This window comes from Silurus aristotelis (assembly GCF_946808225.1).
Source record: "Silurus aristotelis genome assembly, chromosome: 11".
Lineage (NCBI taxonomy): Eukaryota > Metazoa > Chordata > Actinopteri > Siluriformes > Siluridae > Silurus > Silurus aristotelis.
Genome location: NC_139584.1, coordinates 1,237,269 through 1,260,590, shown reverse-complemented (window position 1 = coordinate 1,260,590; position 23,322 = coordinate 1,237,269). Strand labels below are relative to the sequence as shown.

Below are 23,322 nucleotides of genomic sequence, written 5' to 3'. Positions count from 1 at the left end.
CTGAAATAAATCTCAGCGTTTATAGAGCCTTGGCGTGCCAAAGGTGCGTTATAGCACACGTTCTTTTAGAACGTATACAAGAACAGACGTGGTGAAAAATGTACCTTTCAGCATTCACTATTATATATTCTATCACTATAAATGGGCGTGGCTTCTGTGCATGTCTGTACCTGTGAAACTATGGATGTGGCCTCCATACCGCAGTTCCAGTGAAGAAGGTGTGGCCTCTGCAGGGTTCCTACGTGTTTTGAAAAAGGATCAAATTTAATTTGAGTGAATTCCAGGTCTGGAATAGTATTTGGGGGGCACATGGAGGAATATTGGTTTTGGACCCGCGTCATTTCCGCCGGCCATCTCTTTATTTTAAACGTCTAAAAAATTTTAATTGCACAGCATTTTATCAAAACGTCTCAACTGTTATTTAGAAATGATGATAATCATTGCATGGCTTTAGAATTGCAGTTTTAATAAAATGCCTTGCAATAAATATTTTATTTGGTGTCTTACAATATTGTCTTAAAAATCTGTAGGGAATCTGCATATTTGAGTCTGGAAAAGTCCGGAATTTTAAAATTCAGTATGTGCAGGAACTCTGCCTCTGTGGTTGTCATTTCTGGTGCAGGAGACCGGATAGCCTGTGTGCTTTAGATCTAGCGAAGAGGGCGTGGCCTGTGTGCTTTAGATCTAGCGAAGGGGGCATGGCCTCTCACTTTAGTTCTAGCGAAGGGGCGTGACCTCTGTGCTTTAGTTCCAGTGAAGGGGGCGTGGCCTTTTTGCCTCAGAACAAGTAAAGCAGGTGTGGCCTCTGTATTTGTCAGCTACAGTGAAGAACGTATGTGGTTTTCATTTCCAGTGATTGAGAAGGCGAGGAGGCGTGGTCTCTCTGCCTCAGACCCAGTAAAGGAGGTGTGGTCTTTCTGCCTCAGACCCAGTGAAGCAGGTTTGGTCTCTCTGCCTCAGACCCAGTAAGGAGGTGTGGTCTCTCTGCCTCAGACCCAGTAAAGGAGGTGTGGTCTTTCTGCCTCAGGCCCAGTAAAGGACGTGTGGTCTTTCTGCCTCAGACCCAGTGAAAGAGGTGTGGTCTCTCTGCCTCAGACCCAGTAAGGAGGTGTGGTCTCTCTGCCTCAGACCCAGTAAGGAGGTGTGGTCTCTCTGCCTCAGACCCAGTGAAGGAGGTGTGGTCTCTCTGCCTCAGACCCAGTGAAGGAGGTGTGGTCTCTCTGCCTCAGACCCAGTGAAGGAGGTGTGGTCTCTCTGCCTCAGACCCAGTGAAGGAGGTGTGGTCTCTCTGCCTCAGACCCAGTGAAGGAGGTGTGGTCTCTCTGCCTCAGGCCCGGTAAAGGACGTGTGGTCTTTCTGCCTCAGACCCAGTGAAGGAGGTGTGGTCTCTCTGCCTCAGACCCAGTGAAGGAGGTGTGGTCTCTCTGCCTCAGACCCAGTGAAGGAGGTGTGGTCTCTGATTATTAATTCTAGTGAAGGAAAAGGCGTGGCCTTTGTACGTGTCTGTACGTGTGAAAGTGGACATGTAGGTGTAGCCACGGTATTTGTGAATCTTGGTTTAGATATTTTTTTAATATAACTTTCATACTTTGGACTTTTAACGCTCATAGACGGGTGAAGAAAACAAGCATGTTTATAATTCACACAGCAGTGAGACTCTCTCTCTCTCTCTCTCTCTCTCTCTCTCTCTCTCTCTCTCTCTCTTTTCTGTCTCTTGGCCTTATTTGCTCTTTCTCTTAGTCTGCAGCCCATCTACGGGGCGCGGTACCCTCCTGTGGACCCCCGGGTACTCTGTTCGTAAGTGCAGCCGCCTGCATGAATACTGACCCCTCAGTGGATGACTGACTTCTTTAACCTCGTTGTTTTCATTCGTTACTGTTCCTGTTTGTTGCCCATTGTCCCTAAATATCCGAGTTGTTACCCTTCCCCTCTTTTTTTTTGATTAAACAGTTTGAACAAAGTAGGTTTTTGAACACTTTTTTTTTTCCCCCAAACGATCAGGTTGCTAAAAGACACTCCAAAGACACACGCCGTGAGCGTCAGATCGAAGAAGCCGGCTACGTTCCATGAGTTTGCACGGAGCACCAACGACGCTTGGGACATCGACGACGAGGAGGATGGCGGTTTCTTCACTGCGACGCATTCCACTCCTGTTCCCGTGCAGTCACACCCCTCAGGTGAAGCACCTCGTCTGAAAGAGGCCAGTCGTTTGACAGATACAGAACCAGAGCCCCGCCCAGGAGACAGAGCGCAACCAGGAAGCACAGAAATCTCCCAGGAGCACCTGAACACTGACAGCGAGTTGTGTAATGGCAGAGTGGTGAAGTCCAGCAGTGACGTCCAGCTGAACAGCAATACAGGTATCTTCAGGGTGTCCTATGATTTTTGTTTATACAGATGGTCCCCGAGTTAGGATGGTTCACATCATGTCTCCACTCACCTTTTTTTAAAGTTTCGATTGTGTCATTGTAAGGTCATTGTGTGGTGTGAAAAAGTGTTTGCCCCCTTCCTGATTTCTTATTTTTTTTTTACATGTTTTACACTTTAATGTTTCAGATCATCAAACTAATTTAAATATTAGTACAAATACTATTGAGGGAAAAACAAAATACAAAACTACATAACTCTATGTGAAAAAGTGTTTGCCCCCCTGTTAAAACTGTGGTATCACACCACAGTTGAATTTCTCTCGCCACACCCAGGCCTGATCACTACCACACCTGTTACCATCAAGAAATCTCTTAAATAGGACCTGCCTGACAAAGTGAAGTAGACCAGAAGATCCTTAAAAGCCAGACATCATGCCGAGATCCAAAGAAATTCAGAAACAAATGAAAGTAATTGAGATCTATCAGTCTGGAAATGGTTCTAAAGCCATTTCTAAAGATTTGGGCCTCCAGAGAACCACAGTGAGACTCTTTTTCCTTTGAGTCACTACTTGCCCCACCTGCCTGGACTCCACAAGATCTTTGAAGGTGTGCTGTGGTTTGTGGTACCTGCATTTTCTGACACTTTCCAATCAAAGCTAGCATGAACTTTATCAGCAGTTTGTGCTACAGTTGCTCTTCACTGGAACATTGGAACCAGACCAAATAGGATTCACCAACCACTGCACCCCACAATATCTACTGGTTTGGAGAAGTTCTGACCCAGTCATCCAGCCCTTGTCAAAGCCACTTAGATCCTTATCTCTTGCTTGTTTTTTTTTTTTTCCTGGCTGTTCCCTTGCTGTCTGATATCTTCCACCCCTTTTCTAGATGTCATGGAAAAGAGGAAATCATTGTGGCCAGTCTAAAATTCTGGTTGCCAAACTTTTCATTCCAAGTGCAAGTCACCACTCGGGTGGCACATAACCTGAGAAATCCCATCCCGCCCCTTTAAATCACCCAGCATGGATCCAGGTGTCACAGTGGGACGTGTCTAAAAAAAGTTCCTCACGTATTCTAGTACACGTCAGTATCCGGCGCCTCCTTCTGTTAACGTGTAACAATACACCGACGGACAAACAGCACCGGAGAACAACAGAGTGTGAAAATGACATTGTGTCGTCTGTTCTCTGAACAATGAGCTGCATTCTGTCGTTGTCTGCCAGCCCGAGACCGGTTAGGGTGGAGTGTGTGTGTGTGTGTGTGTGTGTGTGTGTGTGTGTGTGTGTGTGTGTGTGTGTGTCTGTGAATGCATCCTCTCTTCACATTATTCCCAGTTACACACAAATGCTGAGAAGAAAGGAGTGAAGTATACATCCGGTTTTCTGGAATGAGAGAAACTATTGAGAGAACTAGCAATGACCTTGGAGGTCATGAATCACCATGACAGAGAAAAGCAAAAGAAAGCATGCACACGCACACACACACACACACACACACACACACACACACACACAGACACAAAATGGGGACGGTTGGGCGGGGTTTGTTTTGTTATCAGTTTTCAGCTGCTTTCAGATGTTTTTGTAGATACAGAAAAAATTTAAACGTCTGTCTGTCTGTCTGTCTGTCTGTCTGTCTGTCTGTCTGTCTGTCTGTCTGTCTGTCTGTCTGTCTGTCTGTCTGTCTGTCTGTGTCTGTCTGTCTGTCTGTCTGTTCATTAATGATTATTATTATATATTTTTTGTTCTTTATTTACCTTCATTCATGATTTGCTCTATTAAAAAATTACGTTTATTCACTCAAAGCAACCACAAACAAACAATTCGGTCATTAATACAAGTAAATTATACCATCATCAGTTTGGGTATCGAACAACTACACTTTTATGTATTTTTGAACTTGATGTCATTGATGTTGAACTTGATATATTTCAATAAATTAATCAATTTTAAAACCTCTAAAGTGGGAAATGGCAGAAAAGGTTTAAAAAACCGCTGGTCTGTATGTAACTATTTGTCTGTCTTTATTTATGTTTAGCGATCTACCTGTCTGTCTGATCAAGCAGACGAATACAGTCTGTATATATCTAGCTGGCTGTCTATATTAAAGGCCGACCGATTAACCAGGCGATTGTGCTGTAAATTAGGCAGATTATTAGACACACCAAACCAAGAGAACATATCTCCCCACTACCAGCAGGGGGCAGTAATCTGTATTCCGCATTCAAATAGAGAAACTGAAAGAGCTGAGAACGGATTCATATAGTTTTTTTTTTCCAATCATATCTGCTAAGCTGCAAAGTAAACTGCAAGAATGACCTTAAGCGTGTTCTGTTGATGTAATTAATCGGAGTTCTTTTAGTTTAGGCTACAAGTCGGCATGGGGACCAAAACCTGCTAACAAGTGCACCGATTGAGGACTTTTGTTTTTTCATAAATGTTTAATTTAAGCAGCCAACGAAAAAGAAAAACATTTTGGTCGACCTCTAGTCTGTATAGATCTGTTTATCTGTCTGTCTGCTTCAGTATATCTGTTTTTATATCTTTTTATATATGGTCTGTTTATCTGTCTGTCTGCATCAGGCGGGTTGTCTGTCTGTCTGCATCAGGCGGGTTGTCTGTCTGTCTGCATCTGGCTGGTTGTCTGCCTATGCCTGTCTTTTTATACAGCTGTCTGTCTGTCTGTCTGTCTGTCTGTCTGTCTGTCTGTCTGTCTGTCTGTCTGTCTGTCTGTCTCAATGTGTATGTGTATCAGTTTGTCTCAAGCTGGTTGTCTGCTTCTGCCTGTCTGTATCTCTTTATTTATATAACTATTTCTCCTTTTCTATCTGTCTGTCTACCTCTACTGTATCTGTTAAATATCTGTCTGTTTTAATATCTTTTGCTGGTCTGTCTGTCTGTCTGTCTGTCTGTCTGTGAATGTGTTTATCTGTTTACTTTTGTCTATCGGTATGTCTGACTGTCTGTGTTAGTCTGTCTTGTCTTTAGTGTCCTCATACAGTCTTGTGTGTCTGTGTGTGTGTGTGTGTGTGTGTGTGTGTGTGTGTGTGTGTGTGTGTGTGTGTGTGTGTGTGTGTGTGTGTGTGGTGTCCAGAATGCAGCACTCTACAGAAGCAGCAGTCCCTCCCCCTGCGTCCCATCATCCCCCTGGTCGCACGCATTTCAGACCAGAATGCATCTGGAGCTCCACCCATGACTGTGCGAGAGAAAACCCGACTGGATAAGTTCAGGCTGCTGCTGGCCAGTTCCAACACCAACCTGGGTGAGTGTGAGAATATTGTGTACATCCCGTTCCACATTTAGCCTCAATTTCCTGTTCCTCTTCTGGGGAGATGTTCCACTAGATTTTGTGGAGATTTGTGCTCATTCAGCTACAAGGATTTTTGTCAATTCAGATACTGATGTAGGTGAGAAAGCCTGGGGGCAGTCAGCATTAAAAGAATCATTAATTATGTTCAAGATGTTGGAGCTCTTTAGCAGATCTTCAACTCAACCCCATGTAAAGCAGATGTTCATGAAGCTGGATTTGTGCACAGGGGATCGTCATGCTGGAACAGGTTTTGGGATTCCTAGTTCAAGTGAAGGGAAAATGTCCTGCTCCTGCACCCAAAGACCAATTGTGCGCTTTGTGCAGTTTGTGGAAGAACCACATGAGTCAAGTCAAGTTTATTTCTATAGCGCTTTTCACAACAGACATCGTTTTAAAGCAGCTTTACAGAATGTAACAGTGAAGGTGAATGGTGTGTATTTATCCCTGATGAGCACCATGGAGACTGTGAGAAGGAAAAACTCCTTTAGATGTTCTGAGGAAGAAACCTTGAGAGGAACCAGACTCAAAAGCAGAACCTTATCCTCATCTGGGTGACATCAAGAGTGTGATTATAGTCTTTAAACACTACAGAACACTGGAGAGTGAGAACTAACATGAGCACTGGAGTGTGTGATTATGACTGATGATCTTTCTACAGTCTTTTGCAGTCATTATGGTTATAAAACCAGGAGCTACTGAGCAACTCATAAAATAGCTCAACATCTGAGATCATCACAGATCCAACACCAGCTTTTCCATGCCAGAGCCTTCAAACATTCCAGGAGGTCCAGTGTCCAAACTCCACATGAAGTGGATCCAATTGTCACTGGTACGTCTCTAGATGGTTCAGGATGTTTGTGGGCATCTACTTCTTTAAAGTTCCATCATCTTCATGGGGTGGGACGTGACTGGAGCTGGAGCAACCTCAGGATGCCTCGGGATGGGGAGAGAAAGAGAAGCAGTGGAGAGGAATTAGCGTAGCTGCTGTTCATGATATTAACAGCACAAGTTGATAATGTGATGTGATCAGATGTTCTGGAGCACAAGGTTATGATGTGATGTGTGTTATGTGTAGAACTCGCTAAAAACATACGTCTTTAATCTGCACTTAAACTGGGAGAGTGTGTCTGAACCCCGAACACTGTCAGGAAGACTGTTCCAGAGTTTAGGAGCTAAATGTGATAAATGTTCTACCACCTTTAGTGGACTTTGCTATTCTAGGAAGTTCTAGAAGTCCGGAGTTGTCTCCATATGGCTGGAGAAGTCAGGTGTCCCAATACCTCTGTGCATACAGAGTATTGTAGAGTGCTGTATGAGATTGTATAATAAGTACACTGAAGCCTCAGTGTCCTAAAAACTTCTCAGACGTCACACCAGTGGATAGATGCAGAAAGACGTTATGGTTCCTGTGCTGTGTCTTTGTTACACAGGACAGGATTCTCGATTCTGTTTGCTTTTAAAATGTTGATTTTTAGACACAAAGGAATTATTGGTTCTGGAGCGTAAGGAATAAAAGAATTCGTATTACTTCACAATTCCGTTTCTCCTGTTCCGTAAATCACGAGTTCGTCTTCCTTCAGGACCTCTAACCACAGGAACATGACTGAAATTTCCAGTTTGAAGTTTGAACCTTTTCTCTCCTTTAGTGCCAAAACAAAAAAACAAACAAAAAACCCTTCTTTCTTCGTGATGAACGTGAACTTGGGTGGCGGGTACGCACTGCTGAGATGGTGCTGAAAGAGGAACTGTTATTTTAGTCTTCCTGGGGTCGTGCTGAGCGAGCCTTCTGTTCTCCAAGCACGTCTCAGCAATCAGGCATTTAAACACACCTTGGAGCTGTTGGAACGAGCAAAAAAAAACCAATGATGCACACCGACTGTACTGCTTCAATTAAAGGCAAAGGGTGCTTTCATCATGTCTCCGACGTGAAATTCGAAGCGCTACCTCGAGCTCGGGTGTCGAGCTCGCTCATCTCTGGGATGTTCTTTTCTTCTTCTTCTACCTTTTTTTTATGCACACCTAGTATTGTGTATTCAAGCAAGGTAACAAATTAGGGAGTTTTTTTTAAAGCGATCCCAAGCACTCGTCTCATCGTCTCTTCACGGGTCGTATTCGTGTGACGTCGCACGAGATTATTTTTCTGATCGTTGTAATTCAAAGCCATCAGAGAACAGACACCAACTCAATACGATGGTGAACAAAGGAAAAAAAAAAGCTTTTTCATCTAAATTGGCTGCGATCACCCCGAGGGTCTTGCTGGAATGTGTTTATTTATTTATTATGAAGATTCCCCTCATGCAGCTCCCGTCTATTAATTAGCTAATTTCATTATTTAATTCACGCACCTGCTGCCGTTGGAGAATAATACACCTCCTCGGAAGAATAAAAAAAAAAAAATGTACCCCAAGTGGAATCGAGTGTACTGGCAGATGGTTTAACCACCCAGCATGAGAAACGTCCTGCCAAGTTTAAACCACATGAAGGGACTGGAGAACATTTGCCTTGACTTTTTCTTTGATCTTGGTAGCCACCAGCTTAGTCCGAGCCTGAAAATGATCGTAAAGATGTAGAACTCTCATATGTGGTCCCATTTCGGCCAAGGAAAATGATTGTTTTATACTCAAGAAAATAAACATTGAATAAAAATAGTACATCTATGTTGTGGATTGTAGATAAGTGCACAATCGTACCTGTTTCCAAACTGAGTAGCCTTGGATAGAGGTAGAGGGGGGAAAAACAACAAAGCACCAACCAACTAGGCCCCAACTGACACCCGAACAATAAGGCCCCAACCAACAAAGTCCCAATTGACACCCGAACAACAAGGCCCCAACCAACAATGAGGCCCCAGCCAAACAAGGTCCCAACTGACACCCGAACAACAAGGCCCCAGCCAACAAGGTCCTGAACAACAAGGCCCCAGCCAACAAGGTCCCAACTGACACCCGCATAACAAGGCCCCAACCAACAAGGCCCCAACCAACAAGGCCCCAACCAACAAGGCCCCAACCAACAAGGCCCCAGCCAACTAGGTCCTGAACAACAAGGTCCCGAACAACAAGGAAGGCCCAACCAGGGGCTTATGTAAGAGCTTCAGGTTGTTGCTTATAAACATTAGGCTTTGTCTGTTCCAATTAAGTTCTTGTATTCTGATTGGCTAAGTGCGGCCAGCCCGTTAACTATGATTGACACAGGGCTCCACCTATAATAAACAGCAAATGCACAGGGGTGAAAGAAGCAAAAAGGGAAATACACAACTCATAACACGTAACAGTAAACAGAACTTGTTACCTTGCATTATATATGCAACTCTTATAGCTATTTTTAATTAGATGTATACTGTATATGTTTGCTTCACCTAATCAATCCCAGAAAACTCTCATTGTTTCAGCTCCAACACAAGCTTTCAGGATGTCAGTCTTAACAATAAGAATAACAATAACAACGCGTTCACCGAGGACAGCTTCACACTTCCTGTTTGCAATATGTTTCTTTCGGCACTCCACCACATTCAGAGCGAACCGTCTGTAAATATAAGGGTTCTGAGCTCGGTATCTCAGCCTGCTGGATGTCTCCTGGCTTTAGATTGCAGACATGTAAATTACTCTTTGCTGTATGCTAATTATGCTAAACTTCACATTGCTGATTGAATGTTGTGTGTTTGGACAGAGGACTTGCGGAAGCACAGCTGGTCAGGGATCCCGCGAGAAGTTCGCCCGATCACCTGGAGGCTTCTCTCAGTAAGTTTACTGCTGTATCACTAACACCATTCTTCACTCTCATTGGGCAGAAGATGAGTTTTTAACACGTTATTGATTTTATAGTAACGAATTTACAAGATCTTGTCTGTAACCACGTCCTCCACACGATCAGCTCAATGACAACCAAATCTAATCCAATCTAATCTGTGACATACACAACTGCACAGAGTTCGACATGCCGTGAGACGCCGTTCATCACTAAATAAATTAGAATAGAATAAAGAGATGTTAAAGAAAAATGAAAGTAGGATTAAATATATAAATAAACGAAAAGTTAATTAAAACAACATGGTGGAATAAAAATAGAATAAAAGACAATTGAATAGAAAGTAGAATCTAACCATATATGCATATTTATTATATAAAATAAATGTAGAATGTTGCAATAAAATTTACAAAAATTAACTGATTCAGGATACATGAAATAATGTTTTAGATCATTAATGTAAAATAATAAAAATCAAATATTTTTTTAAACAATATGTAATTGTATGTGTATATATATATATACACATTTATAAAAAAAATTTATTAAACCATATATTAATGTTTATTAAAAAAGAAGTTAAAAATAAAAAATAAAATAAAAAATTTAATATTTAAAAAAAATAACTTTTTTTTATTTAGCAGTTGATAAAATAATTTCACTGCGTCTGCAACACTGCTAGTTATGTTCGTTATAACAGAAAGAAACATCAATAAATGGCTAAAATAATTTTTTACTTGAGTTAATTCCAAGAAAGTAATCAGTCGTAAATGCTTGTGTTGTTGGAACGATAAAACACTGGTGGAGATGCTGTTGGAGGAAAACAGCTACAGGGAGGGTCACAGCGACACTGTGCGTGTAAAACAAACCAAGCTTTTCAAAAGTTTATGGACACCTGACCGTAAGATTGCTGTGTTTTTTATTTTTTTGGAAACATTTTAAATTTAGTCTCCGTTTGCTGTTATAATAACCTCCACTCTTCTGGGAAGATGTTCCACTAGATGTTGGAGTGTGCTTCTGGAGATTTATGGAGATTCATTCAGCTACAAATGTTCTAATAGAGTCAGCTGCTGATGTAGTTCTGATCATCTCAAGCAGAGTGTTCAATAGGGTTGAGGGTCAGAACTCTATAGCGGGAGATGTTCCTCTCCAACCCATATGAAGCAGATCTTCAAGGAGCTGGCTTTGTGCTCTGGGGTATAGTCATGCTGGAACAGGTTTTGCTCTCATATTTCAAGTGATGGGAGAATATCATGCACCAGCATCCGATACAATTGCATGCCTTCAACTTTTGTGGTGACAGTTACTGGAAGAACCACATGTGACCGGATAAGTCAGGTGTCCCAATAGTTCTGGGGATATTTTTTTGGACACTTGTGTGAAATTTCCAGGAGATCTGTAGGTTCTGGAAAACTTTACCCAGCATCTGTTACCAAACATCCGTGTCTCGGGTAAAGTCACGGTTTGATCTGCACGCATTTGTGATTTTATTGCTCTTGCTGTACAGTCGAGAAAACCCTCTGTTCTTCATATACAATAGAATTATCAGAACACACACACACACACACACACACACACACACACACATATTTCCCCCGTCTGTCTGTGCCATACGTACACAGTGTGTTTATACACTGCTCCAGTCATTTGCATTCTATTTGCGTTTACGCTGGAATTTAATAGCCGTCGCGTGAACGAGCGAGTATGCAAATGAGTGTGTAACGTGAGCGATCATCACACACATGCACACACTCGACGCCTCAGACAAGAGCTGATGGAGTGTTCGCTAAGTGATGCCAAATCATAGTTATTATTCGACCATCTCCATCTCCAGCGAGAAGATAAGTGCAGAGGGGACCAAAAAAACAAACAGCTGGAACAACAGAGCACATGATCAGAGCATCAGTGTGTCAATAAACACACACACACACACACACACACACACACACACACACACACACACACACACACACACCTGAGTGACGAATGTTAAAAAATCCTGTCCAGTAGACGGCGGTTGGGGGACATCCTTCATTCTCCATTCATTCATCCATCCATCCTCTATCACCCATCTGTCAACCCTCCATCATCCATCACTCATTCTCCCATCATCCATCCATCCATTCATTATCTGTCAATCATCCATCACACATCCATCCATTCTCCCATCATCCATCCATCCATTCATTATCTGTCAATCATCCATCACACATCCATCCATCCATCCATCCATCCATCCATCCATCCATCCATCATCCATCCATCCATTCATTATCTGTCAATCATCCATCACACATCCATCCATCCATCCATCCATCCATCCATCCATCCATCCATCCATCCATCCATCCATCCATTTTCCCATCATCCATCCAACCATCCATCCATTTTTCCATCATCCATTCATCATCCATCCAGCAGAAGATCACTATTAATTGCTCTAGTACACTTCCTAACACTTTCCAAAACAGTCTGGAATGTTCTCATGGCTCTTGATATCCAACACTGGACTAAAACACTTTGTTTTGGTTTTGTCCATTTCTGCATATATACAATTATTCTCCTGTAAACCTGTGGAAATCCTCACTGTTCAACTGGATAAACAGAACCTTCTCAAATTTTCTTTAATGATGTTTGAGGAGGAGGAGAAGGAGGAGGAGAGCGTTGTCTAACATGACGCTCCAGAATCTCTCATTGTGGTTGACCTCCGGTGATTGTAAAGGGACAAAAACGATCGTTATCCAAACACTGAGTAAACACTGGTGTCCTGTATATGGGGGCGGAGTCATCATGAAAGAGACCACACCCATCAGGATAGAAATGTTTCATGCTTATTATAGGAACAAGATTATATACTGATAATGATGTATAACATGAACATCACCTGCCTCATTTTCTCCTCTGTTTCTCATCCGTCACTCTGTTTCAGGGCTATCTGCCGGCTAACATGGAACGTAGGGAGCTGGTTCTCCAAAGGAAGCGTGAGGAGTATTTTGGCTTCATTGAGCAGTATTACCACTCCAGAACAGACGAGCACCACAAAGACACCTACCGACAGGTCAGATAATCTTCTGTATTAACTAGAGCTCGGCCAATAGTGGATTTTACTGACAACTCGGTCTCGATTCATAACCGATTCATCAACCGATATCTTTTAAACGGATACTGGATAAAAACAAACAAACAGCAAAGTCCATGTAGAAAACTACTGAAAATCACTACTAAAATAAAACCAGTCCTAAAGCAGAAATTCAGCAGGACTGAGACTTTGCAGACACGTACTTTATTCCCTTCTTATTCGTTTTTTTGCGATGAAGCTGCCCTCAGCCCCAAGTGTCTATCCATCAACCATTCATCATCCAACCATCCATCATCCATCCATCCATCCATCCATCCACCCTCATCTGTCATCCATCCATTAACCATTCATCATCCAATTATCCATCCATCCCTCATCCGTCATCTATCCATTAACCATCCATCCATCCATCCATCCATCCATCCATCCATCCATCCATCCATCCATCCATCCATCCATCCGTCATCCATCCATTAACCATTCCTCATCCAATTATCCATCTTTCCATCCATCCATCCATCCATCCATCCATTTATTCATCATCCAACTATTCATCCATCCAACCATCCCTCATCTGTCATCCATCCATCCATCCCTCATCTGTCATCCATCCATCCATCCCTCATCCATCCATCCATCCATCCATCCATCCATCCATCCATCCCTTATCCGTCATCCATCCATCCATCCATCCATCCATCCATCCATCCATCCATCCATTCATCCATCCATCCATCCATCCATTCATCATCCATCCATCCATCATTGATCCATCCATCCATCCATCCCTCATCCATTATCAATTTATCAAACATCCATCCATCCATCCATCCATCCATCCATCCATCCATCCATCCATCCATCCATCCATCCATCCATCCATCATTGATCCATCCATCCATCCATCCATCCATCCCTCATCCATTATCAATTTATCAAACATCCATCCATCCATCCATCCATCCATCCATCCATCCATCCATCCATCCATCCATCCATCCATCCATCCATCCATCCATCCCTTATCCGTCATCCATCCATCCATCCATCCATCCATCCATCCATCCATCCATCCATCCATCCATTCATCATCCATCCATCCATCATTGATCCATCCATCCATCCATCCATCCCTCATCCATTATCAATTTATCAAACATCCATCCATCCATCCATCCATCCATCCATCCATCCATCCCTCTTCCATCCATCATCCAACCATCCATCTCTCATCCATCTCTCATCCATCTCTCATCCATCTTTCATCCATCTCTCATCCATCTCTCATCCATCTCTCATCCATCCATCCATCTATCCATCCATCTTCTCTCTTTTTCTTTCTTTTTCTCTTTTTTTCCTCTCTTTTTCTCTCTATCTCTTCCTCAGTGTGTGAGGCTCCGTGGTAAAGTCTCAGGTTGCATGCGTTACAGAAGGACGAGGCAGAGATCTATAACTTATAGGTTATAAAAGTCCGGGTTAATGGTGCAGGACTGAGTTCTGGCAGCCGCGTACTTTATTCCTTTCTTTCTGGTTCTGCGGGATGAAGCCGCCCTCAGCCCCGAGTGCTTCATTTCCCTCAGCGCTGGAGCCACAAAATGAGACGTGGACCTTTAGGGCTGTTTATGAGGTTGTACTGAGCATCTGAATGGCCTCTGGCTGTCTGCAAGACACTAAATGACCTTTTAGTGTCGACGTCGATATGAATTCAGGTGCTGCGCATTCCGCTGACCTCTGTCTGACCTCGCCGTACCCAGCCGTCTCATTTCCAGTCCTCGGTGCAATTTACCAGAACGTCTCATTACATATCATCAACTGTCCTCTCTGTGCTCACGTTTGATTCGGCTGCACTTTATCGCGTTTGTAATCGTTTCACTAACAGGAAAAAGACGATGCGATATGAAACGATACACTCCGAGGAAACGGCGTCTGCAATAACAATTACAAAACCCGGGGAAGACGCTGACCGAGACGGAGACGGTCACACGTGTGCGTATTTGAGGAAATAGGCAACGAGCGAGTGGTTTGGTTCTAATCCATTTCAGATTTATGTTTGTTTTCATGGCGTATGGATCTCTCTGAGTGGGCTCGGCTCGTTACGGATCGGATCGATACCGCCGCGTCCGAGCTCGATTGATTTCCCGCGCTTACTGTAAGAGCCAACGCATGAAACTCTATTTAGCTCGTTCTGGCTTTTATTGATCCGCCCCGAGTTTTGTCGTAAATGCCTATGTTTTTAGACACTCTAAATTGGTGTGTGTGTGTGTGTGTGTGTGTGTGTGTGTGTGGTGTTTCTTTTCTTTTTCAGATTCATATCGATATACCTCGGACGAATCCGCTGATCCCGTTATTTCAGCAGCCGCTGGTACAGGAGGTGAGTCCTGTCCTCTTTTTTTTTTTTTCTCTCGTCCCTGCAGTCGTCTTTTATGTAAACGACGTCTGCAGAGTAAAGACTTTTATTGATTTAGCTTTTTTACAGAAGTTATTAAAAAGTTTAGAGACACTCGGTTTACAGGAAACGACATTATTTACCAGTCGCATGGCTCCCGATTTACTCAGGACGATGTCTTTGGCACACTGAATTATGTTGATTGGTGCTCCCTGTGACTGTGCGTGCCATCTGTTGGCGTGTTACAAAACTAGTCTCGTGTCTCTATGCGCGTGTGTGTGTGTGTGTGTGTGTGTGTGTGTGTGTATAGGGGAAAAAAAAAACAGAATTCCAGAAAGTTTTTTATATATATATACATATATAAATCATGTCCATAAGTATTCAGACACTTTATTCACTAGTGCATTGAATTGTACTTCAGATTTGAGACCTTTTGGGTTTACCACAACAAGCTTTTCACACCTGGATTGGGGGATTTTCTGACATTCTTCAGGGCAAATCTTCTCCAGCTTGGGCAGGTTGGATGGGAAGTGTTCCTGGACAGTAACTTTCAGGTTTCTCCAGAGATGTTTAAAAGGTTTTTAGTCAGGGTTCTGGCTGGGCCACTCGAGGACTATCACAGACCGAGGAGAAGACTGAGGTGGGAGTGTGAGAAGACTGAGAAAATGCTGAGAAGACTGAGGTCCTGAGTGGTGTGGAGCAGATTTTTATTTAGAAGATCTCTGTACTGTACTTCAAGTCCCTGCTGCTGAAAAACACCCCCACAGCATGATGCTGCCACCACCAGGTTTCACTGTTGGGATGGTTTTGAGCAGGAGATGAGCGGTACCTGGTTTCCTCCAGACGTAAATATTAGAAATGAGGACACACGGTTCAGTCTTTGTTTCATCAGATTGGAGAATCTTATTCCTCACAGCCTGAGAGAACTTCAGATACCAAATGAATTGTAGTACCAGGCTAAATAATTATACAGACAAATTCACCATAGAGATGTAACTGATCAAACAGGTAAGAGCTCCATGGGATAATGACGGCTGTGAGGAATACAGCTTCTCCTCTGGTCATGGAGAAGAAGCTCCTCTGTGTCAGAAGGTCCAAATCACTGGCCTGCATCAAGCAAAGAAAACAACTCAGGAGATTTCTGACACTTCTACAGTTTAATGTTTTGTACAAATCTGGAAGGATCGTGATGAAGCATCTTCTTCCAGGGAAAAAAAGATTCGGGAAGAAAATCTCAAACGATCAGAGATCAGTTTAAACACGTGATGAAATCAAATCGTGTAGTGTACGATGGCCATGAGGTGAGTGAAGGTGAGTTTGGAGGAAACAGGTTCTCCTTTTCTCCTGTTTATCTTTGAAACGTTTCTCATCTATAGATCACATGTACAGATGGATATTAGGTTGAAAACCAGTGGAGTATTTGTTTTCTGAGGGAACACCACGCTAGCGTCAGACCTCAGTGCACAACTTCATGCTGAACCACTTCATACACTTATATAAACCATCACAAATCCCATTACTGGATTTACCTCAGTGTTCTCCTGTGTGAAGGTCATCATACGCTGGCATTTCCTCCAAGCTGAAGAACATCAGACTGCTTCTCATTTTTTTATTAATACAGTTTATTATTATTATTATTATTATTATTATTATTATTATTATTATTATTATTAACATTATTATTATTATTATTATTATTATTAACATTATTATTATTATTATTATTATTATTAACATTATTATTATTATTATTATTAACATTATTATTATTATTATTATTAACATTATTATTATTATTAACATTATTATTATTAACATTATTATTATTATTTTTTTTTATTATTATTAATATTATTGTCAACATTATTATTATTATTAACATTATTATTATTATTATTAATATTATTATTAACATTATTATTATTATTATTATTATTAACATTATTATTATTATTATTATTAACATTATTATTATTATTATTATTATTAATATTATTATTATTATTATTTTCAACATTATTATTATTATTATTATTAACATTATTATTATTATTATTATTATTATTAACATTATTATTATTATTATTATTATTATTATTATTATTAACATTATTATTATTATTATTATTAACATTATTATTATTATTAACATTATTATTATTAACATTATTATTATTTTTTTTTATTATTATTAATATTATTGTCAACATTATTATTATTATTAACATTATTATTATTAATATTATTATTAACATTATTATTATTATTATTATTATTAACATTATTATTATTATTATTATTAACATTATTATTATTATTATTATTAACATTATTATTATTATTATTATTATTAATATTATTATTATTATTATTTTCAACATTATTATTATTATTATTATTATTAACATTATTATTATTATTATTATTATTATTATTTTTATTAATATTAATATTATTATCAACATTATTATTATTATTAACATTATTATTAATATTATTATTAACATTATTATTAACATTATTATTATTATTAACAACATTATTATTATTATTATTATTATTATTATTAATATTATTATTATTATTATTTTCAACATTATTATTATTATTATTAACATTATTATTATTATTATTATTATTTTTATTAATATTAATATTATTATTATTATTTTCAACATTATTATTATTATTATTATTATTAACATTATTATTATTATTATTATTATTATTAACATTATTATTATTATTATTATTATTATTATTATTATTAACATTATTATTAATATTATTATTAACATTATTATTAACATTATTATTATTATTAACAACATTATTATTATTATTATTATTATTATTATTATTATTATTATTATTATTATTATTAACAGTTTACATTTTTAATAAAATGCCTTAAAATAAAACATTTAAAATAAAATTCCTGCTTGGTTAAATAAAAATGCTATTTTATAAAAATAAATGTAATTAATGCAATACACTTTATTATATTGATTTAAATTGAGTAATCAATTAAATTGACACAAATAAAATTGATTAAATAAAATAATTTATGAAAGTTTGTTAGACCCTATTTGGCTAATACAGGTGTGTGTGTGTGTGTGTGTGTGTGTGTGTGTGTGTGTGTGTGTGTGTGTGTGTGTGTGTGTGTGTGTGTTGTTTCACATAATATTAATTTTTTTTTTTTAAGATTTGTTCTACGTAAATGTTTTACTGATTTTAGCAAATCTGAACAAATGTTTTCATCCTTCATTCTTTCGCTCCCTCGATTTGTGTAATTGTCAAACCCAGCCATTAGGGGGGCACAAGCCAGTGCACTCTTAGTGCCGGTCCCAAGCCCGGGTAAATGGGGAGGGTTGCGTTAGGAAGGGCATCCAGCGTAAAACATGTGCCAAATCAAATATGCGGATCACAAATGAGAATTTCATACCGGATCGGTCGAGGCCCGGGTTAACAACGACCGCCACAGGTATCGTTAGCCGACAGGGTACCGGTGGAAATTGGGCTACTGTTGGCCGAAGGAGGAGAAGGAGAGGAGGAAGGCGTCTACAGAGACGGCAGGGAAAGGAGCAGTGTAGGAGAGTAGAGGTTCGGGTTGGTACTTTAAATGTTGGTACTATGACGGGTAAAGGGAGAAAGATAGCTGATATGATGGAGAGGAGAAAGGTAGATGTGTTGTGTGTTCAGGAGACCAAGTGGAAAGGGAGTAAGGCCAGGAACATTGGAGGTGGGTTTAAACTGTTTTATCATGGTGTGGATGGAAAGAGAAATGGTGTAGGGGTGATTCTGAAGGAAGCGTACAGTAAGAGTGCAGTGGAGGTGACGAGAGTTTCTGATAGGGTGATGATCGTGAAGGTGGAAGTTGAAGGGATGATGATAAATGTCATCAGTGCCTATGCTCCACAAGTTGGCTGTGAGATGGAGGAGAAAGAAAGATTCTGGAGTGAATTAGATGAAGTGGTAGATGGTGTACCTAGGAAAGAACGATTGGTGATTGGGGCAGACTTTAATGGGCATGTAGGTGAAGGGAACAGAGGTGATGAGGAGGTGATGGGTAGGTATGGTTTTAAGGAGAGGAATGTGGAAGGGCAGATGGTGGTAGATTTTGCTAAAAGGATGGAAATGGCAGTGGTGAACACGTATTTTAAGAAGAAGGAGGATCAGAGGGTGACGTATAAGAGTGGAGGAAGGTGCACACAGGTGGATTATCTTCTGTGTAGGAGATGCAACCTGAAGGAGATTGGAGACTGTAAGGTGTTGGCGGGGGACAGTGTAGCTAGACAGCATCGGATGGTGGTCTGTAGGATGGTTTTGGAGGCGAAGAAGAAGAGGAGGAAAGTAAGGTTTGAAACAAGAATAAGATGGTGGAAACTGAAGGAGGAAGAGTGTAGTGTGAGGTTCAGGGAAGAGGTCAGACAGGGGCTTGGTGGTGGTGAAGAGGTGCCGGATGATTGGGCAACTACTGCAGGAGTGATGAGGGAGGCAGCTAGAAAAGTACTTGGTGTGACATCTGGAAATAGAAAGCAAGACAAGGAGACGTGGTGGTGGAATGAGGAAGTGCAGGAGAGCATTAGGGGAAAGAGGTTGGCAAAACAGAAGTGGGATCGACAGAGTGATGAGAAAAGTAGGCAGGAGTACAAGGAGATGCGGCAGCAGGTTAAAAAGGGATGTGGCGAAAGCCAAGGAAAAGGCATATGAGGAACTGTATAAGAGGTTGGACACTAAGGAAGGAGAAAAGGATTTATACCGATTGGCCAAGCAGAGGGACCGAGCTGGGAAGGATGTACTGCAAGTTAGAGCAATAAAGGATGGAGAGGGAACTGTGTTGACTAGTGAGGAGAGTGTGTTGAGAAGATGGAGGGAGTATTTTGAGCAGCTGATGAATGAGGAAAATCAGAGAGAGAGAAGGTTGGAGGATGTGGAGTTGGTGAAGCAGGATGTAGATAGGATTAGTAAGGAGGAAGTGAGAGCAGCGATTAAGTGGATGAAGAATGGAAAGTCGGTTGGACCAGATGACATACCGGTAGAAGCGTGGAGATGTTTAGGAGAGATGGCAGTGGAGTTTTTAACCAGATTGTTTAACAGGATTCTGGAAGGTGAGAGGATGCCTGAGGAATGGAGAAGGAGTGTGCTGGTACCGATCTTTAAGCATAAGGGAGATGTGCAGACCTGCAGTAACTACAGGGGAATTAAGTTGATCAGTCACACCATGAAGTTATGGGAAAGAGTAGTGGAAGCCAGGTTGAGAGAAGGTGACCATCTGTGAGCAACAGTATGGTTTCATGCCGAGGAAGAGCACCACAGATGCCTTATTTGCTTTGAGGATGTTGATGGAGAAGTATAGAGAAGGACAGAAGGAGCTGCATTGTGTATTTGTGGATTTAGAGAAAGTGTACGACAGGGTGGAGAGAGAGGAGTTGTGGTATTGTATGAGGAAGTCAGGTGTGTCAGAGAAGTATGTGAGGGTGGTGCAGGACATGTATGAGGACAGTGTGACGGCAGTAAAGTGTGCAGTAGGTACGACAGACTGGTTCAGGGTGAAGGTTGGACTGCATCAAGGATCGGCCCTGAGCCCTTTCCTGTTTGCAGTGGTGATGGACAGGTTGACGGACGAGGTCAGACAGGAGTCTCCCTGGACTATGATGTTTGCAGATGATATTGTGATTTGTGGTGAGAGTAGAGAGCAGGTTGAGAAGAGCCTGGAGAGGTGGAGATATGCGCTGGAGAGAAGGGGAATGAAAGTCAGTAGGAGTAAGACAGAGTACATGTGTGTGAATGAGAGGGAGGGCAGTGGAGTGATGCGGTTGCAGGGAGAAGAGGTGGAGAAGGTGGAGGAGTTCAGGTACCTGGGGTCAACAGTGCAAAGTAATGGAGAGTGTGTTAGGGAAGTAAAGAAAAGAGTGCAGGCAGGGTGGAGTGGGTGGAGAAGAGTGACAGGAGTGATTTGTGATAGAAGAGTATCTGCAAGAATGAAAGGGAAAGTTTATAGGACTGTGGTGAGACCTGTGATGTTGTATGGATTAGAGACAGTGGCATTGAGTAAAAGACAGGAGGTGGAGCTGGAGGTAGCGGAGCTGAAGATGTTGAGGTTTTCGTTGGGAGTGACGAGGATGGACAAGATTAGAAATGAGTTTATTAGAGGGACAGCACATGTAGGATGTTTTGGTGACAAGGTGAGGGAGGCGAGATTGAGATGGTTTGGACATGTGCAGAGAATGGACATGAATTATATTGGTAGAAAAATGCTGAAGATGGAGCCACCAGGTAGGAGGAAAAGAGGAAGGCCAAGGAGGAGGTTCATGGATGTGGTGAGGGAAGACATGCAGGTAGTTGGTGTAAAAGAGGCAGATATAGAGGACAGGGTGGTATGGAGACGGATGATCCGCTGTGGCGACCCCTAATGGGAGCAGCCGAAAGAAGAAGAAGAAGAAGAAGATTTGTGTAATTGTCAGGATTTTCTCCTTTTAAGCGAAATTCTTGAAGCTGGAAATAAAACACTAAAGAATCCATAGCGCTAGTGTTAGCTGCTAAACAGGAAGTGGCTTGCGGCTAATGCTAGCGCTATGGATTCAAGATGTAAGATTTTTTTCTTTATTATTTGTCACAATCATCGTTACATGCAGGATCAAACTTGCAGTGAAATGAAAAGTAAAGAAAAAGAAAAATCTTGACTCTTCCTGGTTAGCGGCTAACGCTAACGCTATTGATTCTTTAGCGTTTTCACGCATGCACAAAACAAATGGTATTTCCTGTACGGAGCGAGCAGCCACAGTGACACTGCGCTAACTCGAGTTTCTTCTTTTAGTGCGTTGTCTATTTGTCTATCTAAGTTTAAAAAATGAGCTCGAGGTGCGAGGCGGAGACTAAAACTTGCGGTCCGCCACTTAAAAGGTCCCCGAGGGAACTCCGGTTGTAACTATGTTCCGCATGTAAAAAAGGATCTCATTCGGTACAAAGCCCTGTAGCTAAAAACTTCGGCGCGAATACGTGTATTGTTACACCCCTAGTTTGAGCATTTTATCATGTTGCCAAATCTTTTCTATTTCTTTTTTCTTTTTTCCTGTTAATTTCAGGGTTTTTATGTCCGTCACACGTTACGTCATAATAAGTTTATATGCCACAAATAACTTAAATTTGAAATATTGTATTTCATATAATAATAATAATAATATATTATAAATATTAGTTGTTGTTAACAACAAAGCGTATTTCCTCTCTTGGTAACAAGGAGTTTAATGTTCAGTGAAAAGGTGAGATGGGTTCAGTAGGTTCTTTTGAGTTCTGATGAGTGGGTTTACTGTTGTGCAGTAATGAGTAGGTGACACCAGGGGGTGCTAAAGCTGTGTCTAGACTGTTCAAACCTCGTGCGTTTAAGTTCTCAGTTCTTAATTCCATGTTGTGTGGAAACAAATGGCTTTCACTCACAATCACTGACTTATGGTTTAATATATTTTTGTTCATGAATATGTATTCAATCATTCTCAATAGTCCATTTTTTCCATTTCAGCGTTTAGTCCAGCGTTTCTTTTCGGCGATTCAAGCAGTTTTACATTGCAGTCACTATCCAGTCAGATTTCAGACGTCACATTACATATCGACGTAAGCAGCAGAAACTCAAATCCACGTTTCTTAAAGCCGTTGCTTTAGATTGTGGTTCGGCTGCTCCGAGGTCCTCTAGCTGGCGTCCAGTCACTTCTGCATTCTCACGTGGACGGTCAGAGAGCAAAATCACGTCTTCACAGTGACTGATACAAACAATTTGAAACAATAATTTTACAGAATATTTTGAGTAATTATTTAATTATAGTTTATTATTTTAGCATTTGTTTTACATGAAATCGTCACAATACGTCTCTATAGCAGGTCATCATAACACTTAATAACCTGCTCATAGAGACGAGATCATAACACATCTCTCTCCCTCCCTCCCTCCCTCGCTCTCTCTCTCCCTCTCTCTCCCTCTCTATCTCTCGCTCGCTCTCTCTCTCTCGCTCCCTCCCTCCCTCGCTCTCTCTCTCCCTCTCTATCTCTCGCTCGCTCTCTCTCTCTCCCTCCCTCCCTCCCTCGCTCTCTCTCTCCCTCTCTCTCCCTCTCTATCTCTCGCTCGCTCTCTCTCTCTCGCTCCCTCCCTCCCTCCCTCGCTCTCTCTCTCCCTCTCTCTCCCTCTCTATCTCTCGCTCGCTCTCTCTCTCTCTCTCCCTCCCTCCCTCCTCGCTCTCTCTCTCTCTCTCTCTATCTTTCTCCCCATCTCTCTCCCTCTCTCTCCCTCCCTCCCTCCCTCCCTCGCTCTCTCTCTCTATCTCTCTCCCCATCTCCCTCTCTATCTCTCGCTCACTCTCTCTCTCTCCCTCCCTCCCTCGCTCTCTCTCTCCCTCCCTCCCTCCCTCGCTCTCTCTCTCCCTCTCTCTCTCCCTCTC

At 41.3% G+C, this 23,322-nt stretch overlaps 1 protein-coding gene across 1 annotated transcript in view; it reads left to right on the top strand.

The window, feature by feature from the left end:
- The window catches only part of tbc1d22b (TBC1 domain family, member 22B), a 51,144-nt gene that overhangs the window by 5,739 nt on the left and 22,083 nt on the right, over positions 1-23,322 (top strand). Inside the window, 6 exon segments of the mRNA XM_083554992.1 lie at positions 1,741-1,797; positions 2,002-2,360; positions 5,463-5,630; positions 9,348-9,418; positions 12,355-12,483; positions 14,810-14,875. Coding sequence (XP_083411118.1) covers positions 1,741-1,797; positions 2,002-2,360; positions 5,463-5,630; positions 9,348-9,418; positions 12,355-12,483; positions 14,810-14,875 — 850 coding nt within the window.